This window comes from Lagopus muta, chromosome 23 (assembly GCF_023343835.1).
Source record: "Lagopus muta isolate bLagMut1 chromosome 23, bLagMut1 primary, whole genome shotgun sequence".
NCBI classification, from domain to species: Eukaryota; Metazoa; Chordata; class Aves; order Galliformes; family Phasianidae; genus Lagopus; species Lagopus muta.
The window spans coordinates 4330907-4342626 of record NC_064455.1 but is presented as its reverse complement, the minus strand read 5'-3'; the positions used below and the strand labels follow the sequence as shown (position 1 = coordinate 4342626).

The following is an 11720-nucleotide window of genomic DNA, read 5'->3' as shown; positions in this document are numbered from 1 at the left end:
CTATGATGTTTTCAGACCCTTCCCCTTCCGCAGTGCCTTCGGGCTCCACCGTTGCCCTCCCCGTTACCCCACCTTCCCCCATCGCCCCGAGGAACGCGAGCGGTGATCCGAGAAACCTCCGTGTTTATTGCTGGGGCGCAGCAGGGGCACCGAGCGCCTGCAGCCACGGGCAGTCCGCGGGAGGAGGGGGAGGCAGGTGTGGAGGGAAGGGGCCCCTATGGGATTTCAACCCCACGGAGTGGCAGGTGGGGCTCCAGGCCCGGCTCGGTTCAGGGGATCGGGTTTAGTCCGTGGCGGGGCTCAGCAGGGTTGGAAGTCGTGGAGCTCCTCGGCCCCGCTCACCAGCAGCCCCCGCAGCAGCGGGAAGTCGAGGAGCGGCTCCTCCAGGCTCCCCCGGGCGCAGCTCTGTGCGGCCCCGCGGAACCAGAGATTCTCGTAGGATTCGGGGCTGGGATCCGAGAGCAGAGGCTGCGTGGAGCTGGAACGCAGGTAGAGGCACGGGGCGACGCGCTGCGGGCCCCGGGAGCTGCCGCCCACCACCTGCACGTACTGCACGGGCTCTGCCCCCGGCCCCACTTTGGCCTGAAGCATGCCGGGCCCGTGCTGCTGCATGTAGGGCTGTGGCAGGGCAGGGGGCTCGGCTGGGGGCTCCTTGCCCCACGTGGGGGCCTGCTTCCCCGCTGCCTTGTCAAGCACTGTGACGGTGGAGATGGTCGCCAAGCCGGGCTCCTTCACACCGGGGGCCTGCAGGGGCTCCTGTTCTGCTGGCACCCACGTGCCCAGGCTGCTGTTGGCTGGGTCAGGGACGCTGGGCCAGAACTGCTGCTTCACCCTGGGGGTGACAAAAAGGGGTGAGGCGAACCTCGGGAAGGAGGTGTCCCCTCCCTGCTTCCTCCAGCCACGCTAGGGCCAGGGCCGTGGCTGGGGCTGCCCAGCATAGGGCAGAGGTGAGTCCCAGCCTCGCAGTGTAATTCTCAGTGTTCACCTCCCGTTCTTCTGGAAGCAGATCAACAGGATGATGAGCAGGACAAAGACCAGCACCAGGGTCAAGAAGAGGAACTGGATTTCGATGTCATCTGGGAAGCAGGCGGGGGACAGGGTCATGGCAAGAAGTGTGGCAGTGTCCCTTGTCAATGTGGGGACAGTGGTGGCACCTCTGCCACATGGTTCCATCCCCACCAGTGTGGCCTCACCTAGCACTGTGGTCACCAGCGTCAGGCTGGTGCCATTGGTGCTTCCACCAGCTGTAGAGGCCATGATGTGCACTTTGTAAAGAGTAGATGGCTTCAGGCCTTGGATGGTGAAGGAGCTGAGGGAGGAATTAACAACAGCACCTGGAGAGACATGGGGGCTGGTGGAAAGGCTGGGGTGGCTCTGCTGCTCAGCCACAGTCAGGGGCACCTCCCCCCAGGCTGCCCAGAGCCCCAACGGCAAGGCCTCAGGCATCTCCAGGTCTGGCTGGGGCAGGGGCTGCTGGCATCCCCCACAGCACCCAGGTGAGGCAGGGAGCAGGGCCAGGACTCACTGGAAACCTCCGCAGTGCTATTTGCCCAGAAGACAGTGTAGTGGGTGATAAAGCCATTCTGCAGCTCCACGGCCACCGGCTCCCAGCTGAGCTCAGCCTGGGACTTGCCAATGCTTTTCAGGTGGAGTTTTGGGGCATGGGATGGTGCTGAAATGGAGCAAAACATGAGACTGGGCACGGTACAGAGCTGGGCTGAGCCCTTCTGCACAGCCCCTAAATTATGGGCACGTGCATGCAAGGGTGGGGTTGGTGAGCCCTCTGGGACCAAAAGGGCTGGAAGGACACACACCTTTCTGCTTGGAGTAGGCTGCTACATGAGCAGGTGTCCCAACGGCATCCTTGTAGAGGGTGTACACCGAGATGTTGTACTGCTGGAAGGGCTCAATGCTGTCTGCAACAGAGAGCAGAGGGGGGCAGCAGGTCTGGGGGCTCTGACTGCTGAGAGCCCCACATCACCATCCTGGCTGCTCTATGACCAGTGACAGGATCCAGAGCAAAGAGGGAGCGTGAGAAGTGGGCTCAGTGCAGGCTTTACGCCACGAGGCCTGGATGCAGGCACAAGCCAGCCCTGCAGAGCCCATTGGGAGGGCTGGGACCCCCAGCAGCCCCCAGCTTACCCTGGATGAGGGTGGCAGTGGTGGTCCCATTGAGCTCCAACTGCCAGCACGCACTGCAGTGCCTGGGCTCTGAGGACACCTGCTGCCACTCCAGCACGTAGGCAACTGGTGGGACCGGTGCTGCCTCCCAGCGTACCCACAGGCTGCGCTCACCCCTGGGTACAGCTCGAAGCCCAGCCAGGGGCTGACCTGTGAGGGAATAAGCAGCCAGGGTGAGGACAGAGGAGAGCATCCCTGCTCCGCTCCCACAGCCATGGCTGTGCCATAGCTCTGCACCTCGTGGGGAGGTCGGTGCCACCTCACCTTTCCTCTCCAGTAGGACAACCTCCGTGGCTGATGACTCGCCAGCAGCATTGTAGGCTGAGAGATAGACCCTCCCCGTCTTCTCTGGCACGGTGAAATGGCACTGGGTGTCGGTGGTGTTGCAGACAGTTTGTGGCTCCCTGCCTCTCCTCCTGGACCCCAGGGTTACCCGGTACCCCAGCACACGCCCATTCGCCTCCTGCCGCCGTGGGGCCTGGACACAGGGCACAGAGCACGCCAGGGATGCTCCGTGTCACAGTGATGCTGTGCCATGCCCAGCTCTGCCTGCCTGCGCTCACCTTCCACCGCAGCTGCACCTCCATCCTGCCTGCTGCTGGCTGGGTGCACCACCACGCGTCCAGCTTCCCTTCAGGGGCTGCGTGGGGGGACCAGGGATATGAGGGGAGAGTAGTGTGTGCCGTGGCCATGCTACCCAGGGGTGGGCAGGATTCCTGGTGCCCCCCACGCACCTTTCTCGTGGGTTGTGTAGTTCCTGCCCACGCTCCACTCACTCCAGTAGCCTCGTGCTGAGTCCCGACGGCACCGCATCTGGAAGTGGTACAGCATCCCGAAGAGAAACTTGCAGTGCTGCACACTGCCTGCATGGCCTGGGATGCCTGTGACCTGGGAGGAACCAGAGCAGGGTTGGTACAGGGTGATAGAGCAACCAAAGGGGACACTGCCATCCCCACAACTGTCCCCTTTGAGTCACTGCACGAGTCCCGCTGTCAGCTTTCCCCACCAGGGCGCAAAAAGTGCTCCCATAGCACAGCCCCAAGGTACAGGAATCAGGGCAGGGAAACCTGGAGCAGAGGTGGGGGATTGGCTCTGCCTCCATCAGCACTCACCACATCCCAGGAGGGGTCCTCGGCGGCACGGTAGCGCAGCTCACAGCACAGCTCCATGTGTGCATTGCGTGGGGCCATGGCCCAGGTCAAGGTGACGCAGTCGGTCTGGGGAGGCACGGAGTGGATGCTCTGCAGGGTGGGGGGGTCCAGCTTGGCTGCAAGGAGAGCCACAGGACACGGGTGCATGGGAGGGATAGGAGTTGGAGTGCAACGAGGTGCAGGGATGCAGAACTGCTCTGAGCAGCAGCACAGCCTCATGCTGCCCGGGAAGGTTCCTCCAATAAATAGTTGATGGGAGCTGGATATATTATTCATAGACCTCCTGAATAAATGGGTAATCAATTGCTGGAGAGAGTTGTGGAGTGCAGCAGGTCAACTGCTGGCTCATAACCCTCCTGCTCGCACCGTGCGGCTCTGCAGCATGCCCATGGCACCTATTCATCTCCTGAAGCCATTCATCACGGCAAAATATGACCTACGAGCCCGGCATGCTTTAATGGCTCTCTAATGTCCTTCTCTCACTGCTAATTAGCTTCCCCATCCCTGATCTCTGTCACTCACCCACATCCATGGGGTCGATGCGGAGCCGCTCTGACTCGGCTGTGCCCAGTGCATTGGTGGCTGTCACCCAGAGCTCCATGGGGCGGTACAGCTGCAGCAGCCGCCGCGGCACCGTGCACTGACTGCGTCCATTTTGTGGGGTGCAGCCCGTCACCGCTGGGGATCTGCTCCTGCAGTGAGGATGGGGTGGGCTTGGGCCCCTATGATGCCCATATGAGGATGGTTTTTGGATGAGATGGCTGGGATGTGGCTTACGTGGCACACTTGAGCGTGACGTTGGTGGGAAGGTGGCCGTCAGCTCCCTGCTGCCAGCGGCACGTCAGCCCATAGTCACCGAGGTCCAGCAGGCAGCTGAGGTTGGAGGGCTTGCCAGGGGGGTCTGGGGAGAGCAGCCAGCAGAGGAGCTGGGCAACATGGCCCGGATGTGACGGCCCCAAAGCAGCCCCACGGACAGCAACCGCTGTTCTGCATCACTGCAGAGCAGATGGGCGCGCAGCACGGCCATGCACTTACAGCCTGCTCGGATCTCAGCCATGCCGACCCGCTGCTTGGTGCCGTTCCACTCCACGCAGCACCACAGCTTGGCCTGCGGGCGGTTGAGCTGCGGCACGCTCAGCTCAGACACTTCAGTGCCCCCCACACCACGGCGCTGCCTCCCGGCCATCGGCTCGCTGTCCAGCAGCCAGGAGATGTGTGGCTGTCCATCCTCCAGCCCCCGGCACCGCTCCCGGTGGATGGTGCATGATGCAGTGATGGCTGACCCCATCGGCACCACCGGAGTGCCCACGGCCACTGAGGCGCAGTCCAGCTCTGCTCCGCTCTGCTGGGTCCCTGCAGGAGAGGAAACGTGTCAGCCCCACAGCGTGCAGGATGGAGGGGCCTCTTTCCTGCACGGGGCCCCACGGGAGGGGAAGAGACGAGCGTTGGGCAGAGCTGTGCAGCCCCATCCTGGGACGGATCCCCACTCACCACTTGGGCTGAGGAGCAGCAGCAGGGAGAGCCGCAGCAGCACGGGGGTCCCAGCACCACGCCTGGCCATGCTCTGCTCTGTGCTTTGGGCATCACCTGGAATGGGGGGCAGTGAGTGGGGATGGGGCTCAGGATCAGGGCTTGGCCTGGTGCTGCCAGGTGTTGGTGGAGGAGAACCACCTCCCCCAGTGCACGCTGTGCTCAGTGGCACCGCGCTGCCCAGTTCTGTGGCATGAGAGCCCTGTGCCCTGCTGTGCGCCGCAGCTGATCGTATCGCAGGGATCGTTGGCTGCTGCTGGAGAGATTTGTGGTTAGAGCGAGGAGGGAGCTGAGGTTGTGCGGCAGAGATAAGCTGGTAGAAGGAAACAGATGAATGAGGGCACTGCAGCAGGGCCAGCAGCTCTGCAGGGCCTGAAGGTGCTGCCAGTGTTTCTTTGCATCCACGGCTGGTCCCGATGCCAGCTCTCCCTTTCTCCTCACACCATCCAAGCACATCCTCCTGGTGCCAGGCTCCTGCCCTGTGCTGGCACTTGGCACTCAGCACCCAGCACAGGGGGAGAACATCATCTGCCCCATATGGCACCCACACACCCCAGCACTCGGGGACAACAGGGACATATGCAGACAGGGTGCACCCCACGCCCAATCCCTACCTCTGCTCCGCACCTTCTGTGCCCCACGTTGTCACTGCCCGCTCCCGGTGCTGCTCTCCATCTCCTGATGGTTTTCTGTGCGCTGCCCGCTCTCCAGCATGCTGCTCTCGCCGTTAGTTCCTCAAAACCAGTGCCGTTAATTGCTGCTCTCTGAAGGAGGTGATTGCAAAACACTTCCCTGCAGGCTGGGCTGCCTCACGCTGCAGGAAGGAGAGTGGCACGCACGCATCCCGGGGGGAGCAGCACCCAGCCCCATTCCTCTGCCCCACTACAGGACGGGGCCCCACCAGTGGGACTGCACTGAGGGTCACAGCGAAGGGACACAGCAAGGGGACACAGGGCTGTGATGTGGGGACGTGGCAATACAGCAGGAGGACACAGGGACACAGTGGAGGGACACAGCATGGGAACATGGGCTGCCCTCCCCTTACTGCCCACAGGCCTGGTGCTTAGGCCAGGGTTGTCAGCAGCTCCTGGCCCTGGGCTGTGCCCCACTGCAAGGCAATGCCAGTGCTGCTCAGTGCTGTCTCTTCCCTGGGGAAATCCACGTCCCACGGGTCAACAAGGCATTGCCCAACTCGCCGCCTGCACCCACACCCTTCGCAATGGCGCTGGTTGTGCAAACTGTTTACTACGGGACCAGCAGCGCGTGCTGTGTTTGGTGCTCACGCAACCCCATCTGCAACCAACAGTAGGGACGGGGCTGCCAGGACAGGGCTGTGGGAATGAGATCCACACGGTGCTGCTCCCCAAAAGGCTGTGGGGCTCTGGGTACAGGACGTGAGCCTCCAATGTTGCCCGTGTCTCCCTGCATCGCTCACCATGGGGCCAGGACTGCTCTCAGCATCCCTTCCCTCAGCCCCAGCCCCAAACCTCCCCATCCCACCGCACTGACACCTTCCTGCTGCAGGTCCTGCTCTCAGCTCTGCCTTCCAGGCAGGACCGTGGCCCCAGACCTCACACATCCAGGGAGAAACCCATCTGGGTGCCCCCCCAGGGCCAGGCCTTGGGGTGCTGGGGTCCCATGGGTGCCGTACCCCCACTGGGGCCGTTTCCCACAGCTGCCCTTGCGACACTTTGCCCGAGTGTAGCAACCCCCAGTTCCAGCACGGACCTGGGCTCTGCAGAGGATGTTTACAGCTGGGATGGCGGTGTGGTAACCATGGCAACGTGGGCATCTCCGTGGGAACGGCGAGGGATGGCGAAAGCTGTGAGCTCTGAGATGGACAACAACAGCAACAACAACAACATGGGGAGCTGCTCTGTGCAGCTCTGGGGATGGGGACGTGCAGGTGGGGACACGCGGCCCTGGGGCTGCATGCATTGGGATGCACACCCACCCCTGGGTGCACAGATGCCCACCCATGGGTTGGATCCACGGACACTTCTCCATGGGGTGTTGTGGAGCAGACGGCCCCGTGACAGCGCTCTCAGTTCCCCTCTGACACTGAGTCACATCCATGCACCCACGGTCTGTGGGATGAGGTGATGTGGGGGCACCAGGCGGCACCAGGGGTCAGATCTGGGTGTTCCCAATGTGTCCATGCGTGGGGCAGGGGTAGAAATGATGTGACTGGGCAGCCTGGCACCCTCTGGGGCAGCACATGGGGCGGCAGCATCACACCCATGGTGCCTCTGCACTCCGTGCCTGCAGGATGGCCACTGCCCCATCCTCCGGCTGTGATCCCATCCCCTCCTGCCTCAGTTTCCCTGTGCCACCCCTTCCCTGTGATTCCCCACACAGTTTAGGCTGGGTTGCCTCCCCCACCCCAGCTGTGGTGCTTCATCAGTGGCACTAATGAGCCCTCCCAGGTGGGGGAAGATGGGTTCCCCAGGGCTTCATTCATTCATTCACTCACTCACTCACTCACTTGCTCTGGGGGTACCCGTTCTTTTTGTACCCACTGGGATTGGGGTGCAGTGCCCCATTCCTCACCTCGAGGTGGATGCGAAGCGGCACTGAATGGAGCGCTGGGGTCTGAGAGCTAGCCTTCAACACAGCCCCTGACACACTGTTGTAATTAATGAGACAGGATAATTAATTTTCCATGCTGTGAGGATCGAGGCAGTCCCCAGGGGGTGAGGGGAGGGGGCTGTGGGCCTCTGCTATCCTTCTTCCATAATCCATGAGATGCCAAAGGGATACGGAGGGGTCTGAGCTGCTCATCTGCCACCTGCAGGTCCCTGTGCTGTTGTGGTGGCAGTGCAGTGATGCCCGGGCACAGCTGAGCCCTGCTACTCTGGTGGGGTTCATGAAGAGCAGTGGCAAAGTGTCCCACATTCCTGCTGTGACACCCAGCAGCCAGGCCCTGCACCCGGCCCAGACCTCCTCTACCCACCTACATTCACATCTCCATCCCCATTCTTTTCCTTTATGATGTCCAGCTGTGCACAGCATCCTGCCCTACTGCTCCCTTCCCCATTGCTCCAAAGAACCCCCAGGGGACACCCTTTGGGGCAGGACCCATTTGCACCCAATGCATCCTCACTCAGTGAGCATTGCCCCATGGCACACAGGGGTCACCTCCCAATGGCACACAGGGGACCTGTGGGGCTGCAGGCACAGCGCTGTTGTTTTCCTGCTTTCACAAACACCCCTGATGATAACAGAAGAAAAAAAAATCAGCTTTTAGCAGGAGAGAAACACATCTCACAGCCAATAGCTGCAGATGGAGGCTGTGCACCCAGGCGGTGACTGCAGACAAATGGACACCAGGTGCTGAGCACCCAGCACAGAGCACCCAGCGTTGGGAGCGGTGCCCACAGCACCCAGCCCTGCAGAGGCTCCATCACACCTCAGCTCATCACAAAGAGCAATTAACCACTGCTTCTGTGGGGCTATAAACATCCCCAATTGAAACGCAGTGACACGCGGAAATGGGAACCGACCACGCCGCCTCCAGCTCACTTTATTTCCCATTACTTTCATTAGCAGCCTGGTAATTTGATTTGCCCGTCTCCCACTGCTGGCTTTATCCACGGTTGATGTCCACACCTGCAAGAGCTGCCTGCTGTCCCCACTGTGCCCCAAACCCATGGATGCCATGGGGACGGTGCTGGTGCTGCTGGGGCTGTGGTTCCCTGGAAGCTGTGGGGATGCGGAGAGGAGAGCATCGCTGGCGCTGCGTTTCCTCCTCCAGAAATGAATCCCCCTTTGTATTCATTGGTATCGGTGAATGAGGCCAAGTTGTTAAGTGACAAAAGAAAAATGATTCCTGCCTCCCGGGGTTATTAAAATCGTGTTCTACAATCGGAGCGGCCGTGGGGACGCCTGGATAATGACGGATGGGGATAATCCATCTCCAGCGCCGCCTGGTCCGCAGCAACGCCGCCCGTATCTCCTGCATTGCCGCCAATTACTCAGCACATAAATGCAATGGAAATGTGCATCCATTCCAGGGAACTCCATTTGTTCCCTCCATCCCATCTCTTCCTCTCAGTAGGGACCGCAGGAGGCGGCCATGGGCTCAGACCCACTGGGTCGGTCAGTGGGGTTGGGAGGTGCCACAGTCATTGACTGTGGTCATTAAGATTGCACAGCACCTATGGAGCCCGTGGATCCCTATAGGGCATCTCAGCCCTGGGGGCAGTGGGACAGATCAGTGGGGACAGAGGGACCTGGAGTGGTGGGAGTGCTGTGGGGGGGGAGATGTGTCCATTGGGGTGACAGCACTGCTGTGCTGCGTGACATCGGCATCACTCTGTGTCATAGGGATTTGCTAATGCAGTGCTCCATGAGATAATCAGCCCTCTCTGGGGGCGAGCAGGAATTTGTTTCTCAGCTATTACGGTACAGAAGCTGCTCCTCAGCAGCCATTAGAGGGAAGCTGGGGCAGTGCCTGGGTGCTTTTAGCAGAGGCTGAAGAACATTCTGCATCCTTTGAGACGCGATGCAGAACTCAGAGCAGTGTCCCTCCGGGGCTGTGTTGGGGCACTGAGTGCAGGGACAGCACAGCCCCATTGGTGTGGGGTGGGGGCAGAGCCCACATCACCCTGCCCACATCACCCTGCCCACATCACCCTCCCCACATCACCCTCCCCACATCACCCTGCCCCACATCACCCTGCCCACATCACCCTGCCCACATCACCCTGCCTCACATCACCCTGCTCCACATCACTCTCCCCACATCACCCTGCCCACATCACCCTGCCCCACATCACCCTGCCTCACATCACCCTCCCCACATCACCCTGCCTCACATCACCCTCCCCACATCACCCTGCCTCACATCACCCTCCCCACATCACCCTGCCTCACATCACCCTCCCCACATCACCCTGCCTCACATCACCCTGCCCACATCACCCTGCCCACATCACCCTGCCCCACACCTCCCCCTGGTCTCAGCTCCAGGCAGACCCCATGGCAGCCCATAGCTGTGCCCCCCTGCTTGCCCTGGGCTTTAAGGCCGGCGCTGCTCTGCTCCCAGCCCCAGATCTGAGGCAGTGGATTGATTTATTTGTGAGCTCTCCGCTCACCTTCAAAGCCTCTGCCTCTGCAGCGCACGGCCCTGCTCCATTCTGCTCATGCATCTTTAATCTCAAGTGAAAAAGGAGTTTTTTTCTTTCTCATTTTCTCATTTTCTTTCTTTCTTTCCTTTTTAACCATTCTGTATCACAGACTGAGATAACAAAAACTGAACTCCTCCTCAAGTGGCCCAGGGGTTGGAGCACCAAAGGGAGCCTCATGCTCCCCATGTGCTCTGTGCCACTGGGGTCGCTGTGTGTACAGGCAGAGCCCCAGCACCCGGCTGGGAGGGGAGGATGTGAGGATGTCATCGCTTTGTTTTGCTTTATTATCACTTTTTTCCAGGAGAAAAAAAAATCTCTATGGCAACTTATAGAACGGCGGAGCTGCTCCCTGTGAGTGCGCTGTGCCTCTCTTCACCTGGTGCTGCTAATCCGCAGATTTACGTTGTAATTAATGTCAAGAGGCAATCTGCACTGTGAGCAATCAGGGCTGGGCAGATGGCGCTTTGCAGTGCGGTGCAATGGAGCCAACCCCATCATGAGCCCTATCCCATTGTATCCCATTGTATCCCATTGTATCCCATTGTATCCCATTGTATCCCATTGTATCCCATCCTCAACCCCATCCTCATCCCCATCCTCACCCCATCCCATCCTCACCCCATCCCATCCCATCCTCATCCCATCCCATCCCACCCCATCCCATCCCATCCCATCCCATCCCATCCCATCCCATCCCATCCCATCCCATCCCACTCCATCCTCACCCCATCCCATCCCATCCCATCCCATCCCATCCCATCCCATCCCATCCCATCCCCATCCCTGAGTCCTCCCCTCCCTTTGGCTGAAGCCAAACCCTTCAGAGGAGGAGAAATAAAACATCTGATCGATTTCTTCCATGTTAACGAGTCAATCACTGGGATGGTGGCTTTTTTTTTTTTTTTTAATGACTCATAAGCAAGCTTGACGTGTCTGTTAATTAAAAGCCATCCGGTGCTGATCTGCTGGAAGTTAATCACTGGGGAATTGGAAGGTGTCAGTGCTGACACCTCAGTTCCGCAGCCATTAGCTCTGAGCCCCTCATAGTGTAGTGGTGTGTGAGGTCACAGGACCCTATAGGATCCACTCTCTATAGGACTCACTCTATAGGACTCTCTATAGGATTCTCTCTCCATACGACTCCCTCCATAAGGCTCTCTCTGTGTAGGACTCTCTATGGGACTCTTTCTCTATAGGTCCTGCTCTACACAGGACTCTCTCTCTATAGGACTTGCTCTCTGTAAAACTCTTACTCCATAAGACTCACTCTATAGGATTCTCTCTCTATAGGACTCTACAGGACACTGTGTAGGATCTGCTCTCCATTGGACTCTCTCTCCATAGGACTCTCTATAGCACTCTCACTCCATAGGACTTTCTCTCTATACAACTCACTCTATGGGATTCTCTCTCTATAGGACTCTACAGAACTCTCCCTCCATAGGATTCAGTCTCTATAGGACTCACTTTCTATAGGGATCTCTATAGGACCTGCTCTCCATAGGACTCCCTCTCTACAGGACTCTCTCCATAGGTCTCACTCCCCATAGGACTCACACAGTAGGACTCACGCTGTAGGATTCGCTCTGTAGGACTCCACAGGACTCTCCATAGGCCCCTCTCTCCGTAGGTGGCAGCAGCAGCCCGTGCTGTGCTCCCTGCAGTGCTGGGGAGCTCAGAGCTGCACTGTGGGGCTGTGGGGTGATGATGGGAGCAGCACATGGTGCTC

At 59.7% G+C, this 11720-nt stretch overlaps 1 protein-coding gene across 2 annotated transcripts; it reads right to left on the bottom strand.

Annotated features, from left to right (window-relative positions):
- Window positions 1-31: 31 nt before the first annotated feature.
- CSF3R (colony stimulating factor 3 receptor) lies at window positions 32-5585 on the bottom strand. 2 transcript variants are annotated; one of them, XM_048968878.1, is made up of 15 exons: window positions 5490-5583; window positions 4824-4919; window positions 4368-4685; window positions 4110-4233; window positions 3855-4024; window positions 3294-3448; window positions 2916-3069; window positions 2745-2821; window positions 2446-2659; window positions 2143-2331; window positions 1815-1916; window positions 1526-1672; window positions 1194-1334; window positions 986-1076; window positions 32-832 (listed from the first exon to the last, which is right to left on the bottom strand). In XM_048968878.1, the coding sequence occupies exons 2-15, from the start codon at window positions 4891-4893 to the stop codon at window positions 301-303; spliced, it is 2484 nt and encodes an 827-aa protein (XP_048824835.1). In that variant the 5' UTR covers window positions 4894-4919; window positions 5490-5583; the 3' UTR covers window positions 32-300. The 2 variants fall into 2 exon arrangements, with proteins under 2 accessions (XP_048824835.1, XP_048824834.1); XM_048968877.1 differs by having other exon boundaries at window positions 33-832; window positions 5477-5585.
- Window positions 5586-11720: the final 6135 nt, after the last annotated feature.